The 21,273-nt window shown below is 39.7% G+C and overlaps 1 protein-coding gene across 7 annotated transcripts in view; it reads right to left on the reverse strand.

Annotated features, from left to right (window-relative positions):
* DMD (dystrophin) overlaps window positions 1-21,273 on the reverse strand; it is a 1,770,560-nt gene that overhangs the window by 141,195 nt on the left and 1,608,092 nt on the right. For 5 of the 7 annotated variants that reach the window (XR_004028802.1, XM_030807552.1, XM_030807554.1 and 2 more), the window contains exons 1-2: window positions 6,118-6,261; window positions 303-364 (exon numbers count right to left, since the gene is read on the reverse strand). Coding sequence is in view for 6 of the 7 variants with exons in the window: in XM_030807552.1 (XP_030663412.1) it covers window positions 303-364; window positions 6,118-6,137 (82 nt within the window). In the remaining variant the exon portion in view is untranslated. Of the gene's footprint in view, window positions 1-302; window positions 365-6,117; window positions 6,262-21,273 lie in introns of those variants that run through there. The other 2 variants (XM_030807549.1, XM_030807550.1) reach the window with 1 other exon arrangement.

Here is a 21,273-nt window from a genome sequence, read left to right on the forward strand (position 1 = left end):
AAAAAACAGCCGTAAATTGCAACTGTTTTTCCATCATTTTAGGCACCAAAGAAAATGACAAAGACCTTTAGGCCCTCTCAGGTATACTGAATTTTTAGGAATCAATCAACTTCTAAAACTTGTTTTTAAGGAACCTCTGAAAAAAAGAAAGCTGATTGTCAATTTTGGATAGGAAGGTGCCACTGCGACCTTGAAACAATCCAGTGATGTATTTATATAGCAAGTAACTTTCACACTGCAAACTACTTTATCCTAAAAGTCACCTGTCATTTAACTTGGAGGAAACATGGCCATGTCCTTACCTAAAGACTGGTAGAGCTCTGTCATTTTGGGATGGTCCCAGCAAGTTGTTTGAGTCTCGTGGCTAAAACACAAAACATAAAGAAAGACTTTAGCATTTCCAATGAGTAGTCAAGAAAACAGGAAAAAAGGAAACAACAACAACGTGATTTGCTTTTGAACCATTCGGAATCTTTATTTCAAAGCACTTCCATAGTGTACTGAAGAAATGTTTATCTTACAAGCAGAAAGGCCCCTTTCTGCTTTGTTTCCAAAGGGAAAAGCAATATAAACATTATTCGGTTCCAGAATTTGTTTCTTCTTTGCACCCACAAATCGATTGTGCTTCAGTTATGATAAATTGACCTTGTTATGTGATCAATAATTGACTACCAGGATTTCTTCACCTATCCAATGTGGAACACTACAGAAAGGACACTGACAACTGATTATTATTCAACTCTGTCAAAGAGATACCGGACATTAGTTCAATAAACACAAATCATCTCACTTCTCATTTGCTTTCACTGCCCCTGACATTTTTCCATTACTCTTTCCTCTACATATCCAGATCTCATATCCATGATACCCGTATTTCATTTCAGCTTAAGGTATATCCAGTGCCTGACTTCCTTCTTCCCATTACTTTCAAGTGTTTTTTTCTTTAAACTCGGTACGCTATACACCACTACACCTCTCCCTATATTTACTCGGGCCTGAATGAAGCATTCACAGCTGTCTTCCATTTCTTGAAGTGTGGCTGCTGGCTATCAGCTCCTACCACAAAAAGAACAAAACACCTTTGTTCCTCATTCAATTACATGAATAAACCCTGGAGAAATAACTACATATACTTTTCCTTACTTTGACCCATCTACATAAATCACCATAGCGTCGTATTTCCAGTTTTCAGGGATTGCATGACAGCTTTGATACGGTAAAATGCAGTTTTGAATGATATTTGGGTACTCATATGCAGAGCCTATTCATAAACTTTTGGGGGGAAGGGGAGGGAAGGAAAAAAGAGAAATCGCCTAAATTGGGGCATTTCAAGAGGACCAGAAAGTACAGGGGGCCTCACACAGAAAGAGGAGTCTGGAGAGGCAACAATGTCAAATGGCCTTAGCCTCTGTTTTGAATTTTAGGGCTCTGCGCCCTACTGGCGGTGACATTTAAAGCAAGCCTGCTTACCTTGGAGGGTTAAAGGATTAGTTGACATAGGTAAGTGACCGGCACCATTTGGTGCTCAATATGTGGTCGCTTTTGGTATCATGTGCCCCTCAAATTGTCATCTATTAAAAGCAAATCTGTTATTAGTTGATTACAATATAGATGTGGATCCAACTGTAGTTGAGTCAATCAAGGCGAAGAAAGACCCTTCCTAGAGAGCAAAACCAACACACTACGTGTTATCACCTACGTTTAAAAACAGTAAGTTAAAACAACCATTTAAGTTGGTTTAAGAAATGGAATACAATCATAAACCTCATAAAGACATACGGAAATCACCCAAACTGTACAACTTCAAAGACCGTCCCTGTGATATTTACTAGTCAGTGATTGAACAGTGAGGGCTATTGAAATCAATTTGCAAGAAAATGTTCACTTGTGAAGTGCTGTTTCACTGTCTTCCAAATATGTTTATTTCTGTTTTACTTTTCCATAGAGACAACTCACATCTGAGGACTATAACAAGGGCCTATCAGTTGAGGGAATATAACAGAGTGACATTCAAGTCTTAAAGAGCAAGAAGAGCAGGAGATGTGGTCTCTATGCGTTAAGGGGTTTTAGGAAACCCCATGACCAAGCCGGTTTATGATCTGGAGAAGGGGTAGGCGGGACCGGCACTTTATATGCACAGCACAAGGAGGCTGCAGCTTGCAGCTTCATGGAAAAAGTGTTGCTTGTTCTCAGGCATTTCTCAGCTCGGAAAGTGAGTGTATACCAATTCCGTATATAAGTGCAGAGCAAGGAAAGGTTACCTTCTATTGAGACCACCCTGCATTCAGGCCTCCTCTATTTCCAAAGGTCATCCAGATGTGATATAAGCACCAGGGAGAAAGGAAGAGCGAAGAGAGGAAGCACACACATGTGTGCCCACATGTACAAGGGCTCACACAGGCCCTTACTAGTCACACTGTGTAACAACAATGTCCCATCTCCAGGATATTTGTAAGGACCGTAGCATCTTCCATAGGTCTGCAGAAAAACATTTAGCTGAGCTGATAAGCCTGATCAGACAGAGACAGGGAACCACCGTGAAAAGCCACCATCTGGAATGGACTTCAAATTAGAGGAACATAGGCAAGAAGTAAACTCGTACCAAACACAATTCTAAAAGGAAAGGGAAACTGTATACAATTTACAGGAGAATCTCACATAGAATGAATGAGGGCTTCGTGTAGCTCCCCATCTTCAAAAGAAATCTCATGACTGTTGGCATACATACATTCCTACCTTTTTAAAGTATTTTGAAGGTTAAAATTATGAAAAGGGTTTTAGAAATTATTATTTTTTAATCCACCAGTCCTCGGCAAAACTGAAAATCTCCTTTACTGGAAGAAGGAAGAAATTCTAAGCCCCCAATTCCATTGCCCATTTGTGAGTTAAGATACTAGTCCTTGATAGGTACTATTCTCCCAATTATCTGTGATTCTGGGGGACTTGAATAACATAGATAAATGAACTCCTCAAACAATTCCAGAAGCTAAACTTTTTCACCTTCAACACACAAACCTTTTATTTTTAAGCAATGCAAAAGAACTAGAAAAACAGATTTAGATTTCACCTTTGCAGTCTTAGTTTCACTTCAATTGCAAACCAGTTCTAAGCAAAAGAAGTGAGCACAAGTGGAAAGAAGAAAAGAATAAAGGGTGTGACTAATCCTTAAAATGAGAAAAATAGTCTTTTAATCATTTAATGCTAAAAATGCTTGGCAACGTAGCCGAAAAACCTTCAGATTTTTTGATAACTATATGATGAACGAAATATTCACTTCACGGCGTGTTATTTTCTACCTGTGATGAACCCAGAGCCCTACTGGGTCACATTTAACCCTCCAAAATAGATAGGAACTGTGAATATGGACTGGATGAAATAGTAAGCACAAATCTGCATAACTCATATCTATCTTGTACCCTGAAGGACAAACCAATTTTTGTCTGTGATCAATACCGATTTTACAGCTTCGTTTCTTCCTCTGTGCCTGCCTTCAAAAACAGTAGAGAATTCTCAATAACTCCATGAGAAGGGCCCACATTTACCTGGAATATGCAGACAATATAGAAAAACATGGTGTGCTAGGGAGGAGGGAGGGGAAGGGTGGGTGGCCACTGTTTTTGGCAATTGTCTCTTTTCTGCATTTCACTCTCCACATCGGAAATACACTCCCCACATACCATGAACAACCAAAAAGGAAATTCTGAAACCTGTTCACATGTTAATGGGTACATCTTTGTTTGGCCTTTCTGAGAACAATAATGTTCAACATAGACCACAAGTCTGTACGTACATTAACACAGAGATCAGCTTCATAAATAATCCTTAAAACGCTCTTTACATCTTTAAAAAATGTTATTGATTTTGGCCCTGCTGATTCCAAAGCCTGGCATCAGATATGCCTCTCCGAGCAGTATTTATATGAAGATTTCCCCGCTTCTTCTTCTTTGTACAAACCATGATCTCTCTTTTTCCCTTTTATTTGAGGCTGTGATAGGACCCTGATGCAAATTAAAATATAAAATCATTGACTATGACAAAAGACCCCGGCAACACCTACTTGTCAATAATAAGAAATTAAAGCATTACTCTACTGAGCACAAGGCTGACCTAATTTCCTACCATACAATTTAAATTTTCTCTCACCTTCTTTAGTTTCAAGTGGTGTGCAAGGTTATTATGACTGCCTCAGAGCTGTTCCTGCTGTCAGTGCTGGAATAATCACTTATCGGAGTTGCTTTTTTAGTTTCTTAAAAACAAACATTAAACACTTATAAAAAGTAACAAATATCTACTGCTGTGGCTGGGAAAATGGCAGTTGCCTAATGAAAATAAGATTTCTTCTGCCACCGTTGTTATTTGGTACTGAAAATATTCCCAACAGGCTTTTAAAAAACTATCTGTCCACTACTTCCCAGGGAGAAAACTAATCGCTATGCAGCAATATAAAAAGGTGGGCGTTCTCTTGCGATTTGCAGAGGATTAGAGTTTGGTTTCATATATAATCTGGAGCCCATTGATCCACACACACAAATGATTTCCCTTTAATCTGAGGATCAGACTCTTTTTCTAGAGGAACCTTGGCATTTGCATGCTGAATTGTTGAACTTGGCTTGCATTGCTGGAATACTGGCAGGGTGTGGATGGTAAAATATATTTTAAAGTTTCTGCTACCGTGGGGCAGGGGTTTGGAGGGATGGGCATCAATATAAGCATCAGAAATCCATTCTAGTTCCCATTTCTTGTTCCCTGGGATATTTACCATTTTATTCTGTTTGGCTAAAGCCAGGACAAAGATGATTGCCTCCGTGGCTGTTCCAGCTGTTACTTGTCCTCCGTTCTATTTGCTTTTCAAGGTTTAACTCCCACCCACCCTCAACTTTGGCCAAAGCAATTTCTTTTCAGGGTCGTGTCCAATCGGAGATCAAACAATGATGACTGAAACCAATTCCACGGTGTTCAAGGGTCAGAGACCTTTCATATAACCGTGTTGCTTCATTTGCTCCTCTCGCTTCTCCAACAGCAAATGTATCCTCCAAAGAGGGGCTTGAGTAAAAGGCAATAAAAAATCTAGGCAAAAAAAGAAAGGCTGATTGGGGGTGGGGGGGTGGTGGGTGACAAGGAGAGATGACAGGGATAAAGCAGAAGACCAAGAAGACTTTATTGCCCAAGGAAAAATGTAGATTTCACTTAAAGACGCCATTTAAAAGTTCACCACTTAAATCGGGTGGATTTTTTTCACGATGTAAAAACAGTTTATAATTAATATTATGCCTCCCTCAAGCAACTAAACCCCTTCAATTTAAAGCTTCAAACTTAACTTCAAATTTGACTAATATAAGCAAAGTGTTCTGCCCTTTTTATTGCCGTGCTCGGATTGGGAGTGACAAACTTTGCTTGAAGATGAGCACAGACACCTGGAGAAATGCGAGAGAACACCCAAGAAATGACTCCACACCCAATCCCAAAGGGCAAAAAAAAAAAAAAAAAAAAAAAGCCCAAATAAACAAAAATCCCCCCCCTGAAATCTTTGACTTCTGGGCTTTAGTTGTTTGTTCTTTCTTTCCTGATTTCTGCAGGTCTTGGGGCATGGAATGAGCACGGTAGAAAATGCAGCGAGGGAAATGTCAGTTGGAATCCTCGGAAGAAATCAGGCAGAAAGTTGACCTTTTGGCACTTGCAGTGCAATGGAAGGTAGAGCCGCGTGCGCCCCTTCCTTCTGCGAGTAAGAGCGACGATTTAGGAACAGCCAGCCTTGCTCATGTCCACACTGGCAGCCTGGAAAGGAGCGAAAAGCTCCCCCGGCCCCAATCCCCGCGTGAGGAACGCGTTATCCCCTCTGGGGACGGGGAGAAATCAGCTTTTTCTCTCCGAGCCCGTCCCAAAGCCGAGGGAAGAGGTTCCCCCACTAGCCCGGCGCCTGGGGAGAAACCCCGGGGGCGCACCTGCAGCCGCGCCGCGGGAACCCGCGGGAGAGGTTCCTAGACGCCCAGCCGCCCGGCGCCCCGGGTCCAGCCGCCGCGCCTGTCCAAGTTTTGACCGCCTCAGCTTGCCCCCTGCTCGCGCCACAAGTGCACGGATTGCGGCGATCAGACGGGGCCGGGGCCGCGATCCACTTACCCTTTGAGCTGTTCCCTCATGGCTGCAAGGGCTTTGCGGTCGAGGGTGGGTACGAGTGGAGGAGTGAGCTTCCCAGAGCCGCCGGGCTCCCCGAAAGTGGAGCGCCGCCGCCGCCGCCGCCCAAGCTCACAGCTGAAAGCACTGCGGAGGAGCCGGCGCGGGCGGGCCGGGGAGGGGGCGCTGCGGTCAGACGGGGCGGGGCCGTGTCGGGCTCCGCCCCCACCTAGGGACCTGGGAACCCGTACACCCAGAGACTGGGCAGGCAGTTGGGGCTTTCGAAGAGGAAAGGAAAAAGAAAAGAGAAAAAAAAGAAAGAAAGAAAGAAAGAGGTTGGGGATTTAAGGTAGACCCAGGAACCTGGAAGCCACACACTGCTCTGCTAACACCTCCTAAAAGCCTCTAGCAAGACTACTTGTTGCCTAAATAAATGACCCAGGTGCAAATGACCTCATCCCAGATAATTAAGAGTGTGGGCTTGGAGTTTTCTTTTTAAAAAATAAAAGAAAAAAATTATATACATAATTCTCACTCTCCCTTCCTCCTCAGTTGAAGATTAAAGTGGCCGGCGATAAGGACGTGAAATTGCCGTTAGGCTCATCCTGGGCTAAAAGGGATTGTTAAAAAGCCTTCGTATGTGGATTTGTGACATAGCAGCGGATCTCAAAATGTAGTCCCTGGGAACAGCAGTGTCAGTATCACCTGCGAACTTCTTAGAAATGAAAATTCCCTGGGCCCGGCCCAGACCTACTGAACCAGAAACTTTGAGCATACTAATGTTTGAGAATCACCGGTATGGACTCTCTAAATGAAGACAATACCGCCAGTGCTGTTGGATGGTTTGGTCCTTTCATATTCTTTTAGGAAGATCTAGAAGGAACTCGTTTCCAATAGAATATCTCATTGGAAAAGTTACAGGGCCTGAACAGTTCAAATAATTCTAATTTTAGAGTTTGCAATATGATGATAGAAGTTAACTACACACAATTATTTCAAGTTTGGAAATATTCAAAAGAAGAAGAAAGCCTTCATTAGCACGAGGATTTTCTGCAAACTTCACATAACACCTTAGATTAGCATCCAAAGAGCATCTTACGATAAACTGTTAGTGATATTTTCACCGTCCTTCTTTGTCCATTTATTTTGTTGGCTTGCTTTTCTTTTTATTTTCTTTCAAACATTTGCTTTCCATTCTCCTTTCTGATTGATTCATTCCACTTCGGTCTACAGTTTAAATGTGGTCCCCTTTTTAAAATTTATCTCTTAAGGGATGGGGGTTATCACTGTGTTGCCCAGGCTGGTCTCCCAACTCCTGGGCTCAAGCAATCCTCCCACTTCAGCCTCCAAGTGCCTGCGATGACAGGTGCATGCCACCATGTCTGGCTTCTTTTAAAATAATCCTTTTCTGCTCACCATTTTTCCCCCTAGAATGTTTTAGGTGGAAGGACACCCATTTTGCTTTATCTAACGCTACAGCATGGCAAAAGAGGCAAAAATAAAGTATGTGGACAAAAGCAAAAGGGAATGCCAGGATTCTTTATTACCTTCAACAAACCAAATATAAAGGTAAATGTTATCACTAAAGATATGTGCATGTAAGTATGATCGGTATTGCTATTTTTAAGCAAATATGGCACTTCTTCTGGCATTCTGGCTCATGCACTGAGATCACTTAGTGTTGCCCTTTAGCAATTTTTAGCTAGTGAGTTGTGGAGGCAGCTGCTGTTACGGTCTGAGGGGGGCACACTAAGATTTGCTTTGGCTGAAGTTGTCCCTTGGTCTAAGAGTATATTCTAGGTCTGCTCCTATCTTTGGGGAAGAGGGATTAGTGTCCTGTAATGAGGAAGTAGTGCCCTTTGCAGTAAATCAGAGACACCAATCTCTGTGTCAGTGTGGCAAATCACTTAACTACTGTTTATGTTTATTTCAACTAAAAGACGGAAGCCTCAGAGCATGGACATTTGTAAATATTACAAATCGATAAACTAGGGATTTGTAACACCTGGATAGTAAGACATTTGTCACTCTCTTCCTTTCCTGTTTTTTGCTTGTTTGTTTTATACTTTTAAATTACCTGCTCAAAATTCAGGAGTTCTGACATGCTTCTCTATAAATGCTTAAGTCTCTTTTCTCAGTGTCCAATTAGAAAACTACTAAGAATAATCTGTTGACAAGAAAAAAGAATGGAATAAGAAATCACTATTCAGACTTTTTTAAAAAAAATTGACAGATGGCAATCCTCAAAAATACATCTTTAAGTTCTTTTTTAGACTGGAGTTATAGGCACTTGAAGACTTGTTCCCAAATCTTGATGTCATATTATAATACCGAAAGTATCAAGAAATGACGCGGGCATCACAGAGACTGTTTTGTTGTCAATTGCAGTCAGATTATGAATTTTGCTTATCAGAGGAAAACATTTGGAAAAGAACATAACTGATATACCTTCGTGTCATATGTAAATTATGTAGTGATGCCATGTATGATAATATATTGTTTGTTTATAGTAGATGTTTCTTCTTCTCCTCCTTCTCATTATTATTATTATTATTACTGTTTTGATATGAACCACGGACCTGAAAAGAGCCTGCAGCTCTGCTACCAGAATAAACTTCAGCTAAAATTTTGACTTCAGAATCAGCCATGACCTACTTGTTCCCAGTGCCACTGTCTAGAATGGTGCAAGGATTGGAACTGGGGAGTCCAGCTCCAAGACTCATACGCTTAGCTATTCTGCTATGCTGCCATGAAGAGACATGGCTTCTTTTCCTGTGGGAAAGGTCTGTGTTTTTTCTAGTATACTCATAGACAATCTCACTGAAGGCTCAGAGCAGAGAAGAGTAAATTTGCTAGAAATAGAGATAAAGAAGAAATGAAATGGGATGAGGTCAAAGAAGGCGACCCAGTACATTTTCCTGTAGCCAAAACTCTGGTCTTTGAACCACTTAAACTTTGAGGGTATCTTTAGAGAATAAGGGCATCTCTGACCTAAGGGACTATGCAGGATACTTCCCCATTCTCCCCTCCATCTCTATTCTTTGTCCTTCTCCATTCTGCTCTGTGCCCCAGGAGGTTGCACCTCTGTGGGGACATCAATCAGGCTTTCCTGCTGTTTGGCTTCCTTTTGCTTTCAGCCAGTTGGGAGTCAGTGATGAAAGGCCTATAGAAGGAGAGGAAAGGACAGGAGGAGAGTGATGTTTGGGTATTTATTCTTCAGGTTCCCTCCTACTGATCTCTGGCCTGGCAGCTGCTGAGTTCCTTGACCTGCAGCCACAAGTCTTGTTGGCCAGTCCTTTCCTACAGCACCAGCATTCCACCAGTTACACAAACCATTCCTCCCTTCACCCCTTTGGGCAAAAGTTTACCATTCGGCCTAGAGCCCTGTAAATAGCCTTTTCATTATACTCTCTTCAAGTGCTCCGTTTGAATGTACCATCTTTTTCTCCCAGGACCCTGACCACACTAAGACCCATCCAGCCAAAGCCACCCTCTGGGGCAATAGACTGGATGCTGACTGGGGACTACTGATAGAGGAGAAAGTCAGATCCCCCCCACACTGGGGCTAAAAAGCAGACGAGACTCAGTCATTGGATAAATATTCATAGAAGCCTCCTCTGTAGGCCCACAAAGAGCTTCTGGCCTTTTGAGGGTAAAGGCAAATCAACAATTATGAATGGTGACAACAGCAGGTGTGAGGGTAAAAAGGATGCAACCAGCTTGTTCTTTACAAGAGTTTCAACGGTCTGCTTGATCTGTTGGAGAGAATGTCAAGATAAGGGTTAGAGAAATGGGCAAACTGGAAAGGGCTTAGTGTGACAACCTGGAGTTTGACTTGTATCCTGAAAGGTATGAGGGAGCTTTTTAAGGAAGAAAGAATTAAAGCATGAGTGTGGCTCTGTCAGGTTTGTCTTTTAGAAAAATCACTCAGGCAATGGTGTGGGGGCTTGATCAGAAGACAGAGTCTGGAATTCAGACATCAGGTACAAGGAGATTGCAGTATGAGGAGGATGTGAATTACAGCAGTGGCAGAGGAGGTGGAAAAATGATCCAATAAGGTTCCAACTACAGGAGTCTTGACTGACTGGATGTATGAATGGAAGAGAGGGAAGAAGTAAAGCAATAGTCCTCAAGCTTGGCCGCCCTTTGGAATCACTCAGGGATTGTTAATCAATTTAGATGTTTGGGTCTCACCACCCTGAGATTCTAATTTAATTGGCCTTGGACATTAGGATTTCTAAGACTCTCCAAGTGATTCTAATATGCAGTGAAGGTTAAGGACCACTGTCCTTGAGTGACAACCAAGATTGGATGAGTAGCATTCTCCGAGCTAGGAATTTCAGGAGGAGGGGGCAGAAGAGGGTTAGGAAGGAGATGATGAATCCAGTCTTGAACATAATGAATTGGAGGTGGTGATGTAAAAGTGCAGGTATCCAAGAGACAGTTGGACATCTGAGTCTTGAGCTCAGAGGGAAGATGTCTGAATTGGAGCTATGGATTTGCAGTGTACTGTTGGAAGGGTCTTGGGTTCGAATGAGCCCATCTAGTGGAGGGTGTGAAGGGCCAACAGCTGAAGCTAGGCTGTTCCTACCTTCCACAAACACATCTTTTTCCTTTCTGGGTTGCATGTGGTTTCAATGTTGGCCTGATGCTAGCTGTGTAAAAATGAGGAGTGGCATAGGAAAGGACAGAGACAAGGAATGGTTTGAACTGGGTACTTGCCTGGAGGGATGGTCCCGAGAGACTTCACCAACTCCTAGGGTTCAGCTTCTCTCTATCTATATTGCCTTGTGCTCCCTAAGTTTAAGTATAACCTGCATCACTTTATAAAAATTCGTTTAGAGTATAAGTATCACTTCAATTAAGTAGAATACATATTCTATAGTAAAATGTCAACATTTGGGTATACAATAAAGACATAAGAATTCCATGTTCCTCTTTGCATAGTACAAGTACTAACAATGAACAGTGATTCAGACATCTAACAAATGGGTTGGCGTATGGTGAATCATTGCTGGTTAGGGCAAATATTATAGCATACTAATTGAAATATATATAACAATCCCCCTGGATCAATCTGAAACCAACATCTTCTGGATGTAAGGCTATCCAGCCAGTTCACATTAACCAGCAAATGAAGAGGCCTCTACGTTCAGACACAGAGCACTTCACACCCACACAAAAGCCTATTTTTCCAGGCCCTGTCTCTTTAGGGAGGCAGAGTAAGCCAGGCTGAGGAAAGTTCTCTATGAGCCAGCTGCCATCTAAACCAGAGATTTCACCAGACAGGTTCCAGATAAAGTCGAGCTCTGCTTCACTCTCATGCAGTTTTCTTTTAATAAGATTTCTCAAAGCTTCACAGAGCCACCTATATCAAGCCGAACATCTGAAAAGATGTGAATTTTAGCATCTTCACTAAAATAAAGCCATACTTCATTAACCTCACAGGCTGACGGCTGCTTCATGGGAAAGAATTTGGAGTACCTATTAGCCTGCCAGCTACAGCGATAACCCATGTATATGACCCACACCACCTCCTGCTAAAAATGGATCACTGGTTAAGGTGGTTCAAGTATATCTGACTACAGCATTCCTAGTCTACCTTAACAACAGCTCACACTTGTAACTATTTGTCTGCCTTTCCCCACCGATTGTGCCAAATAAGAGGAATTTCAAAACTAGGCAGAAATTCTTACACTCTGCATAATCTCTCTTCCTCTTCAGCTACAAATAAGGCTTTGTATTCGATTAGACTCACAGCAGGTGAAAACCCCAATTAGTGAATTCATTCTGAGGCCTCTTTCTACCTTCCTCCCACAGAACACATTTTTGTAAAAAAAATCGGGGAAGTCTGGGTCTCTTCTCAAATCAGAAGTAAATTAACCCTTTGATCTACCCCATCAAACTATTTACTGCATGAAGACTTTTCACTGCAAAATGGGAGGATGTTGAAAGATTCCTCCTTCTTGACTCCATAAGGGAGGTTACAGAAAATTCTATTTTATCAGACTTTATTGTGTTCTTCAAATCCATAAATACTCTCAGATTTTCTGATCAATCTAGAAATTACAGTTTTTCTTTCTACCCGAAACTCACAATGCCAATATTATCTAACTAAAGATTCATGGACAGTCTACTACAAGAGAGAATTACTTTTTAGTTATGTTCTTATTTTGGTGTATTTGAGGTGAGAAAAATTTATTAAATTTTAGTTTAAACAGTATGCTTTGGCCTTAGGAAAGGCACAAAGTCTATATTTCATACTTTGTAAATATTTATTTGTCAAAGAAAATTCATCATTGGACAAGGATAGAGGTTTGGTTGAACATTAAAAAAATCAAGGCAGCTTTAGTTCTTAGAGTGATTTACTCATACTTTGTCAATTGCTTCTCTGGAAACAATTCACAACCTAGTTTTATTTATGAACGTATGATTAAAAAACAGCAGCTCTGTCTTTCTTAATTGTTTTAGTCCTGTCACTTTTCTTGAAACAAGTCGTAGGACTTATCCACAAGAAAATACTGAGCATATATCAAGTAGTAATGCAGCTTTTAGAAGTAGTCATCTGTTACTGTCAGAGGTTCATTTCATTTTGAGTCTTTTTAATTAAAATGCAAAGTTCACATACATGCCTGCCTAAATTACCCCTTTCTGAAATACTCAAATTTCATAAAAGAATGTTAAATGCTAATGTAACCATTGTTAATACTCTAGACTTGCTTCTTGAGATTTGGAAAAAAGTAAACAAAGGAATTACCAGTCAATTAAGCGAACAAGGAAGTCATCCTAAGTTGAAACAGATAAAGAAAATGTAATAATCAAATGCTACAAATGAAGACACCAGTGTTTTTTTTTTTTTCCTGAGATGAATATCTACAAGAATCACGCTTTATCAAAAGCAGCTTCCTTAATCTTCAGCAAGCGTAGCTGTGTATTATAGCAAAGGCATGAAGATAGAGGGGCAGAGTGTCCGGACCAATTCTACCCCTTAGAGGCGGGTCACTTAACCCTTTACAAGGAAGTCACTTAACCACTTGGAAGCTTTTGTTAACTTATCTATAGAATGTGGATAATACTGCCATATTGTGGGTCAAGATGACATAATGACTCTGACAGCAATTTGAAGGCTGGGGAATGCTGTGTTCGTGCAAAGCAGCCTGTCAGGCAGGTATGATTTCTAAAAAGAGAACTCAGTATGTTCAGGAATAGTTAGGTATACAGAACAAAATAAATTCACTTTAACATTCTGTTTTAGATTGTCGTGTGAGGGAAAATGAGAGGTCTGAGTTTAGTAAACTGCTCTTTTGTAAACTGCTCTTTAGCTTTTCTCTTTTTGCTTTTTACATTTAAGAAGGAAGCCAGTAGGAAAAGTAAGATTTTTTTTTTTTGCAAGATAAGGCACTACCTATAGCCTGAGATAGGCATAAAATTCACAGCATTTGCTATCATTAAGTGGGGTGAGATTAAAATACGAATAGTATTCACGCATGTTAAAAGGTATATCCATGTTCATATTGTCAGACAGCAGAAACCTGGAGTAGTCAGAGAGCAAGTGAATATCGATTTGGTGGCGGACAGTGAGGGAGAAATATCCCCTAGCTTGATGGAGAAAGTCTCCTGGTGGCAAGCCTTGAACAGCCAGCATGTGGTAGGAATTCCACACAAAGACAGGGATCCATAAAAGGGGAAATAAGATAAAATCCAGTTTAACCAATTAATGATCTACCAATGTCTGAATCTTGTATCCAGCTCTGGCTTACTTTTGTCAACGCATATTTTGAAGATGAAAGGAAAATACAGATGCAAGGAATTTTTATTTATCCACAAATTTCCAAGAAATGTTTTTTATGTGCTCTATCTAGACTAAGTTTCTCTATTAAATATTATCCTGTATTGAGTTCTTTAAATAGCTTCAAACATAGTGTATTTATGGAACACTTACATATGTATTTGCTTATCATTTAAACCCTTCTCATTTTTTCTTTATGGTTGGTAAAAACCGAGGAGCGTTTGGAGATTGACATGGAAATATATAAAAATTTCAACATTGTAATCCAGTTTTGTTTTTTTTTTTTACTAGTGGGATCCCAAGGAAATATGGCCTTTTCCTTAAGGAGCTTATGATCTAATGAGGGAAGACAGACCCATATATAGCTAACCACAATATCAGACAGATTATAATAATTACAGAAATAGAGAGAAAAAAAGCAGCAAAAAGGGAAAGGTGATTAGTTTGGCCTCTTGGGATTAGAGAATATGCACTTCAATTAAAAACTAAGTAGGCTTTAATCACCTAGTTAGTTCTTAAATCAGGTTTTGTGTGTGTGTGTGTGTGTGTGTGTGTGTACGTGTGTTTTCTTTTTGCTAGAATATGAAGAGTTGAAACAAGTTTCTTACACTGACTCTGTGAGCTAATCGCTCATATTATTTACTAAGGTACAGAGTTGTTATGTTAATATACAGCTGTGTTATGACATCAGTTTATGCTTTTCATGAATTCAAAAATGTATTTGGCCAATATTGGATTTGATATCTTGGGAAGACTAACTGGCAGAAAATACGACTTTCCCCATTAGGACATCAAATCACATTATTGAGTTAATATGAATAAGACCTTCACGTGGGAATTGAAGTCCTCACAGCTTGACCTACTCTCATCCCTTAGAAACAGGTCGACAAAGAATTGGAAGCCCCTCTGCATATGATGGATAGAGAAGAAAAAATTGGCACCACCTGTACTTTTGAATACCTTTCTTTTTTAAATAGAATTAAATTTGAGGTGGGAAGAAACAAGGGTGGAAAATAGGGTAGGGATCAGAATGGAAATGTATGCCAAGTAGATGATGACAACAGCCCAGTTAAGAGTGGATGAAAGTCTGAACTAAGAAGGGAGCACTGGGAATTTGTGGAGAGGCTGAATTCATGACAGGTTATAGAATAAAATCAATGCTACTTTTGAGCCAATTGAATGTGAGGGCTAGAGGAAAAGGAAAAGTGTAAGATTTTTGATAATGGCACTATTAGCTGTGCATTCATGGATTCATATTTGTGTATAAACTATGTACGTATTTATACCGTGCATTGTTCTGTAAAGGCTTTAGGGCAACTTATAACGATGTATAACTCTTAAAAATTAATAAAACCCAGCATTAAGGAAATATAAATAGCATAAAACTTTAAGAAGGGAGGAAAATTTAGAACACAGATTTGTTTTTTGTTTTGAGACGGAGTCTCACTCTGTCACCAGGCTGGAGAGCAGTGGCATGATCTCAGCTCACTGCAAACTCTGCCTCTCAGCTTCAAGCAATTCTCGTGCCTCAGCCTCCCAAGTAGCTGGGATTACAGGTGCCTGCCACCATGCCCGGCTAATTTTTTGTCTTTTTAGTAGAGACGGGGTTTCACCATGTTGGCCAGGCTGGTCTCGAACTCCTGACCTCTAGTGATCAGCCTGCCTTGGCCTCCCAAAGTGTAGGGATTACAGGTGTGAGCCACCGTGCCCAGCCAGAACACAGATTTGAAGATCACAGTGCTTGATGTGGTTATTACAATTTTGCTATGCATACCCACCAGGATGAGAAAGACAAACAATACAGTGTTAGAAATGATGTGGAGCAACTAGAACTCTCATGCTCTGTTAGTAGGAGTGCAAATTGGTACAACCACATTGGAAAACTGTTTGGAAGAATGTACAGAAGCTGAACACACACATACCCTATAACCCAGAAATTCTACCCCTTGATATAGTCCTCAAAGGAGTGCATGCATATATTCATCAAATGGCATGTCTTAGAATGTTTATAGCATCATTTTTTCCACTAAATGCCCATCAACAGTAGAGTATATAATATATTGCAGGATATTGACACAATGGGATATTACATAGCAATTAGAATGAACAATCCACCACTTCATACAACAGCATGGATGAATCCAGGTTTAAAGAAGTCAGACACAAAAGAGTACATGCTGTGCAATTTCATTTATATAAAGGACAAGAACAGGCCAGAATATTTCATGGTGTTCAAGATCAAGATTGTGGTTACCCTTGGAGGATAGGTAACTATCAGAAGGGCACACAAAGGGTCTTCTAAAGGCTGGTAACGTCCTGTTTCTTGATTTGGATCCTGGTTAAATGAGTGTGTTCAGATTGTGAAAATTCACTAAACTGTACATTTAAGTTTAAGCCATTTTTCTCTATTTTTTTTAAATTGACAAATAAGAATTGTATATCTTTATCATGTATAACATGTTTTGAAATATGTATACACTGTGGAATGGCTAAACCAAGCTAAGTAACATATGCATTACCTCATATACTTATCATTTCTTATGGTGATAATACTTAAATCTACTCTCTTAGCAATTTTCAAGAATATAATAGATTTTCATTACCTATAGTCACCATGGTGTACAATAGAGCTCTTGAACTTATTCCTTCTAACTGAAGTTTCGTATCCTTTAACCAGCATCTCCCTTATTTTCTATATGCCTAATATATTTCAGTAAAAAAGTGTTTTAAAAGGTGGGTATAATTTGGTTGTGGCCTTTGCAGATGTCAAAGCAAAAGAAAAAATATAAAAGGAAATATGATCGATTTTATTATTTGGATTATTGATAAGGAGGAAAGAGTGTAAGTGAAACAAAGGAAAATCCAAGTCTGGAATGACTTAGATTGAATAAACAGATCTGCATGGGATCTAAGGTGGGAGACACTGCATGGTGTCGACTTTCAGAAAAATCCCTTCAGCAGTTTTCTGTAGCCCTCGACATAAGCCAGGAACATGATGCCGAGGTACACCTGAGTTGAGGCAATCTTATGGGGGCCAAGGCAAAGTGGTCTAAGAATGCAGCTTTCTGATGGCCTGGCCTGAGGTGGAGATAAAACTAGGTACAGTGGTTTTTCAAACTGCAGGTCATGAACCCTTAGCACGTCATGAAATCTATATAGTGGATCATTACCAGTATTGTTCTTAATGAAACAGAAAAGAATAGAAAATATGACAGTGTAGAGGTCGGAGTGGGGAGAATGGGTTATAAAACTACCTATTGGGCACTATGCTCACAATCTGGGTAACAGGTCATGAGCCCCAAACCTTAGCATCATGCAATATTCCCATGTAACAAACCTGCACATGTACCTCCTGTATCTAAAATAAAAGTTGAAATTAAAAAAGAAGAAAATATGAAAGTGTACTATTTGGTATGGGTAAGTAATGTTTTGTGAAACTTTTCTTTCAATCATACAAGCATGAATAGACAGAAAAAGATTTACAGATATAGATGTGTGTGTGTGTGTGTGTGTGTGTAGCAGGATGACATAAAATGTAATTTTTATAGTGGATTGGCAAAAAAGATGAAAGCTACAGGCTTTACTGCATAAAGAAATGGACGAACTATACATGCCCACTGGACAATCATGCATCATTATAATTTCTCTAGACTAGGATTTGGAAAGAAGTTGACGGAAGACAGTTTGCAGTCTTATTCCCTGGTAAGGGCTGGAACATTACAAGAGACTGGAGGAGGATTAAAAGATTCAGGAGGGGGAGCAAGTTGGGGAGGCGTTCATCAAGTCTGAAGTTCTAACCACATGAGATGCTGCAGGGGCTGAGAATCTGCTCCAAGTTTTAGGGGGTGTCTTCTCTGCCAGCTGTTCGTTTGCGTGGCTGTTTGGGAGTATACCAGGAATCACTCAGCCTTTTTGTTTTCTTCCAAATGGCATGGTGATATTGTCACATTGCAGGAGGAAAAACATTGCTGCTAAAAGTATTGTTAAGGGGAGTAACAGGTAGCTCCCACTACTATACACAACTGCACGTTGCCTGTCTGAACAAAACACTTCAAAACATAAACTGAGAAATGCCCTTCTGCTTCCATCTTGCAGTGAGACCGAATTCAAAGTCCTTGCTAGTGTGCTCAGGTCCACGCCAACAAATTGGCAAGTGTGTGCCTGACAGAATGGTCACATTTTAGGGCTGGATGGTCCCCATTCTATTTAATGCTTATAAATTCATCCTATTAAGTGCTTGGGGAAATTTATCTGAGTAAATGCCCATGAAGACTGATAATTATCATGATTTTTAAAAGCATTCTCATATAATTGTAGGAACATTTTAGACAGTCTACAGCCGTGGGGATATTAAGCATATTATGAGTAAAAATAACAGCTTTAAGAATAAAATTCCTTTCAAAAGAGTGACCAGCTTTGAAAGTTACCAGAAAGAAACTCACAATCTTTCTTTTTTCAGTATTTAATCACAGCAGCTTTCATTAAATTCCCAGTAGTAATAAGTGGTTAACTATGTTTGTAATCAGTATTTCTTATATTTTTAAAAGCACTAGATTATGGATGCTGTATGTCTACCACTGGCTGTGAAGCCACAAACAGTTTAGCCTAGCAATGATTACTCACAAAGCATGAATTTTAACAGCACACCCCATTTTACCTACATCTAAGTTCAGAAAAGAATTTAGTCCACAGAGGAACCTTCCTGTAACTTTTCTTGAATATTTTGTGATATCTTGCAAAATGGCCAAGAGTTCTAGCCCTCTCCTTGGTGTCCGGCTCTTGCAGTGTGCCTTTGTATCTCTTCCCACCAACAGGTGGAGTCTTTCCCCACTCCTTACATCTGGGATGGCCCTATGACATGACTTGCTTTGGCTAATGGACACGACCAAACATGACACAAGCAGAAACATGAGAAGTTTCCATGTGAACTAGCCTGAACTAGCATGTTGGATGATGAGATACACACAGACCTAGTTGCATCTGTTCCTAGATGACAGCCTGCCAACCATCAGACATATGAGTCAGGTCACGATAGCTTATCCAGCTGCCAGCTGACTACAGATGCATAAGCATGCCTGGCAAACAGTAGTACAACTGGTCACACCACATAAATGGCCCAGTCCACCCATCATATAGTGAGCTAAGTAAATGGCCGTTGTGTTATAGAGTTTATGAACTATTGTTCAAATTTGGTCTATGGCCTGCTTCTGTACAGCCTCTCAGCTAAGTATGACTACATTTTTAGAGTTGTAAAAAGAAAAAGAACACACAACAAAGATGCAAAGACACAAAGCCTGTAGTGTTTACTATGTTGTCCTTTATAGAAAATGTTTGCTGACCTCTGTGTTAAGCCAGTAAGTTTTGGGGTTGGTTTGTTATACAGCAAAAGTAGCTGTTACACATCTGCTCCCAGGAAAGAATGTTAGAAACTAGGACTTTCTCACAGAATTCAGTTAGCACCTAGTCAATTTATCCTTGGTGTATGTCCTCCAGTTGCTTGTTCATAAGATAACGCTGAAATGAATAGAAAGAACAAATACACATATAACCTGGGAAGTTATTTTAGTAATATGCTTCTCAAAAGTAAGATTTTAAAAAGGGCATTTAGAAAAACAAGTATACAAATTTTAGCAGTTTTATTCATAATATCCTCAAGCTGGAAACAAAATCATTATGCCGAATATAAGAAACCAGATACATACAAAAATACTGTATGATTCTATTTATAGAAAATTCTTGAAAACGCAAAGTAATACATAGTGAGAGAAAGACGATCAGTGGTTGCGTAGAATCAGGGGTGAAAGGAAAAATGACCTGCAAAGGGGCACAAGGAGGCTTTTGGGGGAGTAAGAACGTTCTGTAATTTGACTGCAGTGGTGGTTTCACAAGTACACATCTGCCAAAAATCACTGAACCACTTTAAATGGAGGCAGTTTATTGTGTGTAAATTATTATTTAATAAAGTTTATTTTAAAATTATTTTTAAAAAAGCGTTTGCCCTAAAATCAAATTTAACATTCAAAAATGTATACGATTGCACAAAGAATGAGGTGCATTACACAGGATGTTTATATAAATATAGGACAGATTCAGGTCATGCTGTCAGTTCCCTTCTGATTAATTCCGAAAATATCAAAACATTAGATTCACAAGTGACCTTAAAGGTTAATGAATTATATCCTCTCATCCAATACAGAAATTGCCTTTAGGGGTGAGAGTCATTTCAGTCTTGAATATCTACTGTACAGGGAGTTTAATGCTTTTTAAAGTGGTGGATTTTATTTTTTGGAGAGCTCGATTACACAAGTTTCTTCAATATTTAGTTAAAATTTGCTTTCCCATAACTTCCACATATCTAGCTCAATCCATTCGCAGAATAAAACAGGAAAAAAAATAACAAAAGAGAATTCACAGTAGTAATGAATGGGCAAAACTGGCCAAATGAGGTCTTCAGGCAGACGGCTGAGTTGAGCTTAAGAGATGGCTGAAGAAGAAACAGCCAAGTGCAAAGTCATGGATATCTTAAATACAGGGCCAACGACAGAGACTCTACTTTGTGTTGATCTAGATCTATTAGTTGACATTCTTTAGATGTCATTATTTAATCAGCTTCAAATTCAGCCTATTACCCAGCCCCACTGTTCTTTATCTGGTACCCGATATTCTCAAAAGAGGACTTGAAAAATGTGGTGTAAAATCGTAAGTTATGTTGTCTATAACAGTCTTCTCATCTAACCATCAAGTAGACATAACAAAAATGAAAATGAGGTGCATGTGACATGGCAAATTTTGAGAGTATCATGCTGATTCCCAGCAGCATCTTATCCTATGTAATCATTAATAATCAGTACGATGTCATTTTCCAGGATTTTGTTGCTCATCAACATCAAACTTATTGGTTTGTAAATTTTAAAATTCATCTCTTTATTTTTTAAACGTTAAAAAAATGTTTTCTAATCTCCTTATATGACATCACCAATCCCCTTTCCATGTTTTCTCTGAGTTTTCCACCGGTAACTCTTTTCATGGGAGGAGGAGTGAGTTTTAGTGGATACTCATTAAGAAGAATGCACTCCTGTTGAGTAGAATGAGATCCCATGGCAGCACTTCTAATAAATTAGACCTAGTCTCTGAACAAAAAACAATATGAGTTAAGATCGTCCCTAAGATTATCTAGAAAAGAATCCCGTTCCCATAAAACTGAGTAACATTTTGGTCAGATTTGTGTCATTTTAAAAGCCAAAATATTTACCCAAAAAGCAAGTGATTTGAATGTCTCAGACTAAGTTATTTTTTACTTATCTATGGCCCTCAAATGAATTGATGACCTTCAGTAGAGAAATGGTTCTTTATTTCTGACTTGTGAGAGTCAT

Source organism: Nomascus leucogenys, chromosome X, assembly GCF_006542625.1.
Source record: "Nomascus leucogenys isolate Asia chromosome X, Asia_NLE_v1, whole genome shotgun sequence".
NCBI classification, from domain to species: domain Eukaryota; kingdom Metazoa; phylum Chordata; class Mammalia; order Primates; family Hylobatidae; genus Nomascus; species Nomascus leucogenys.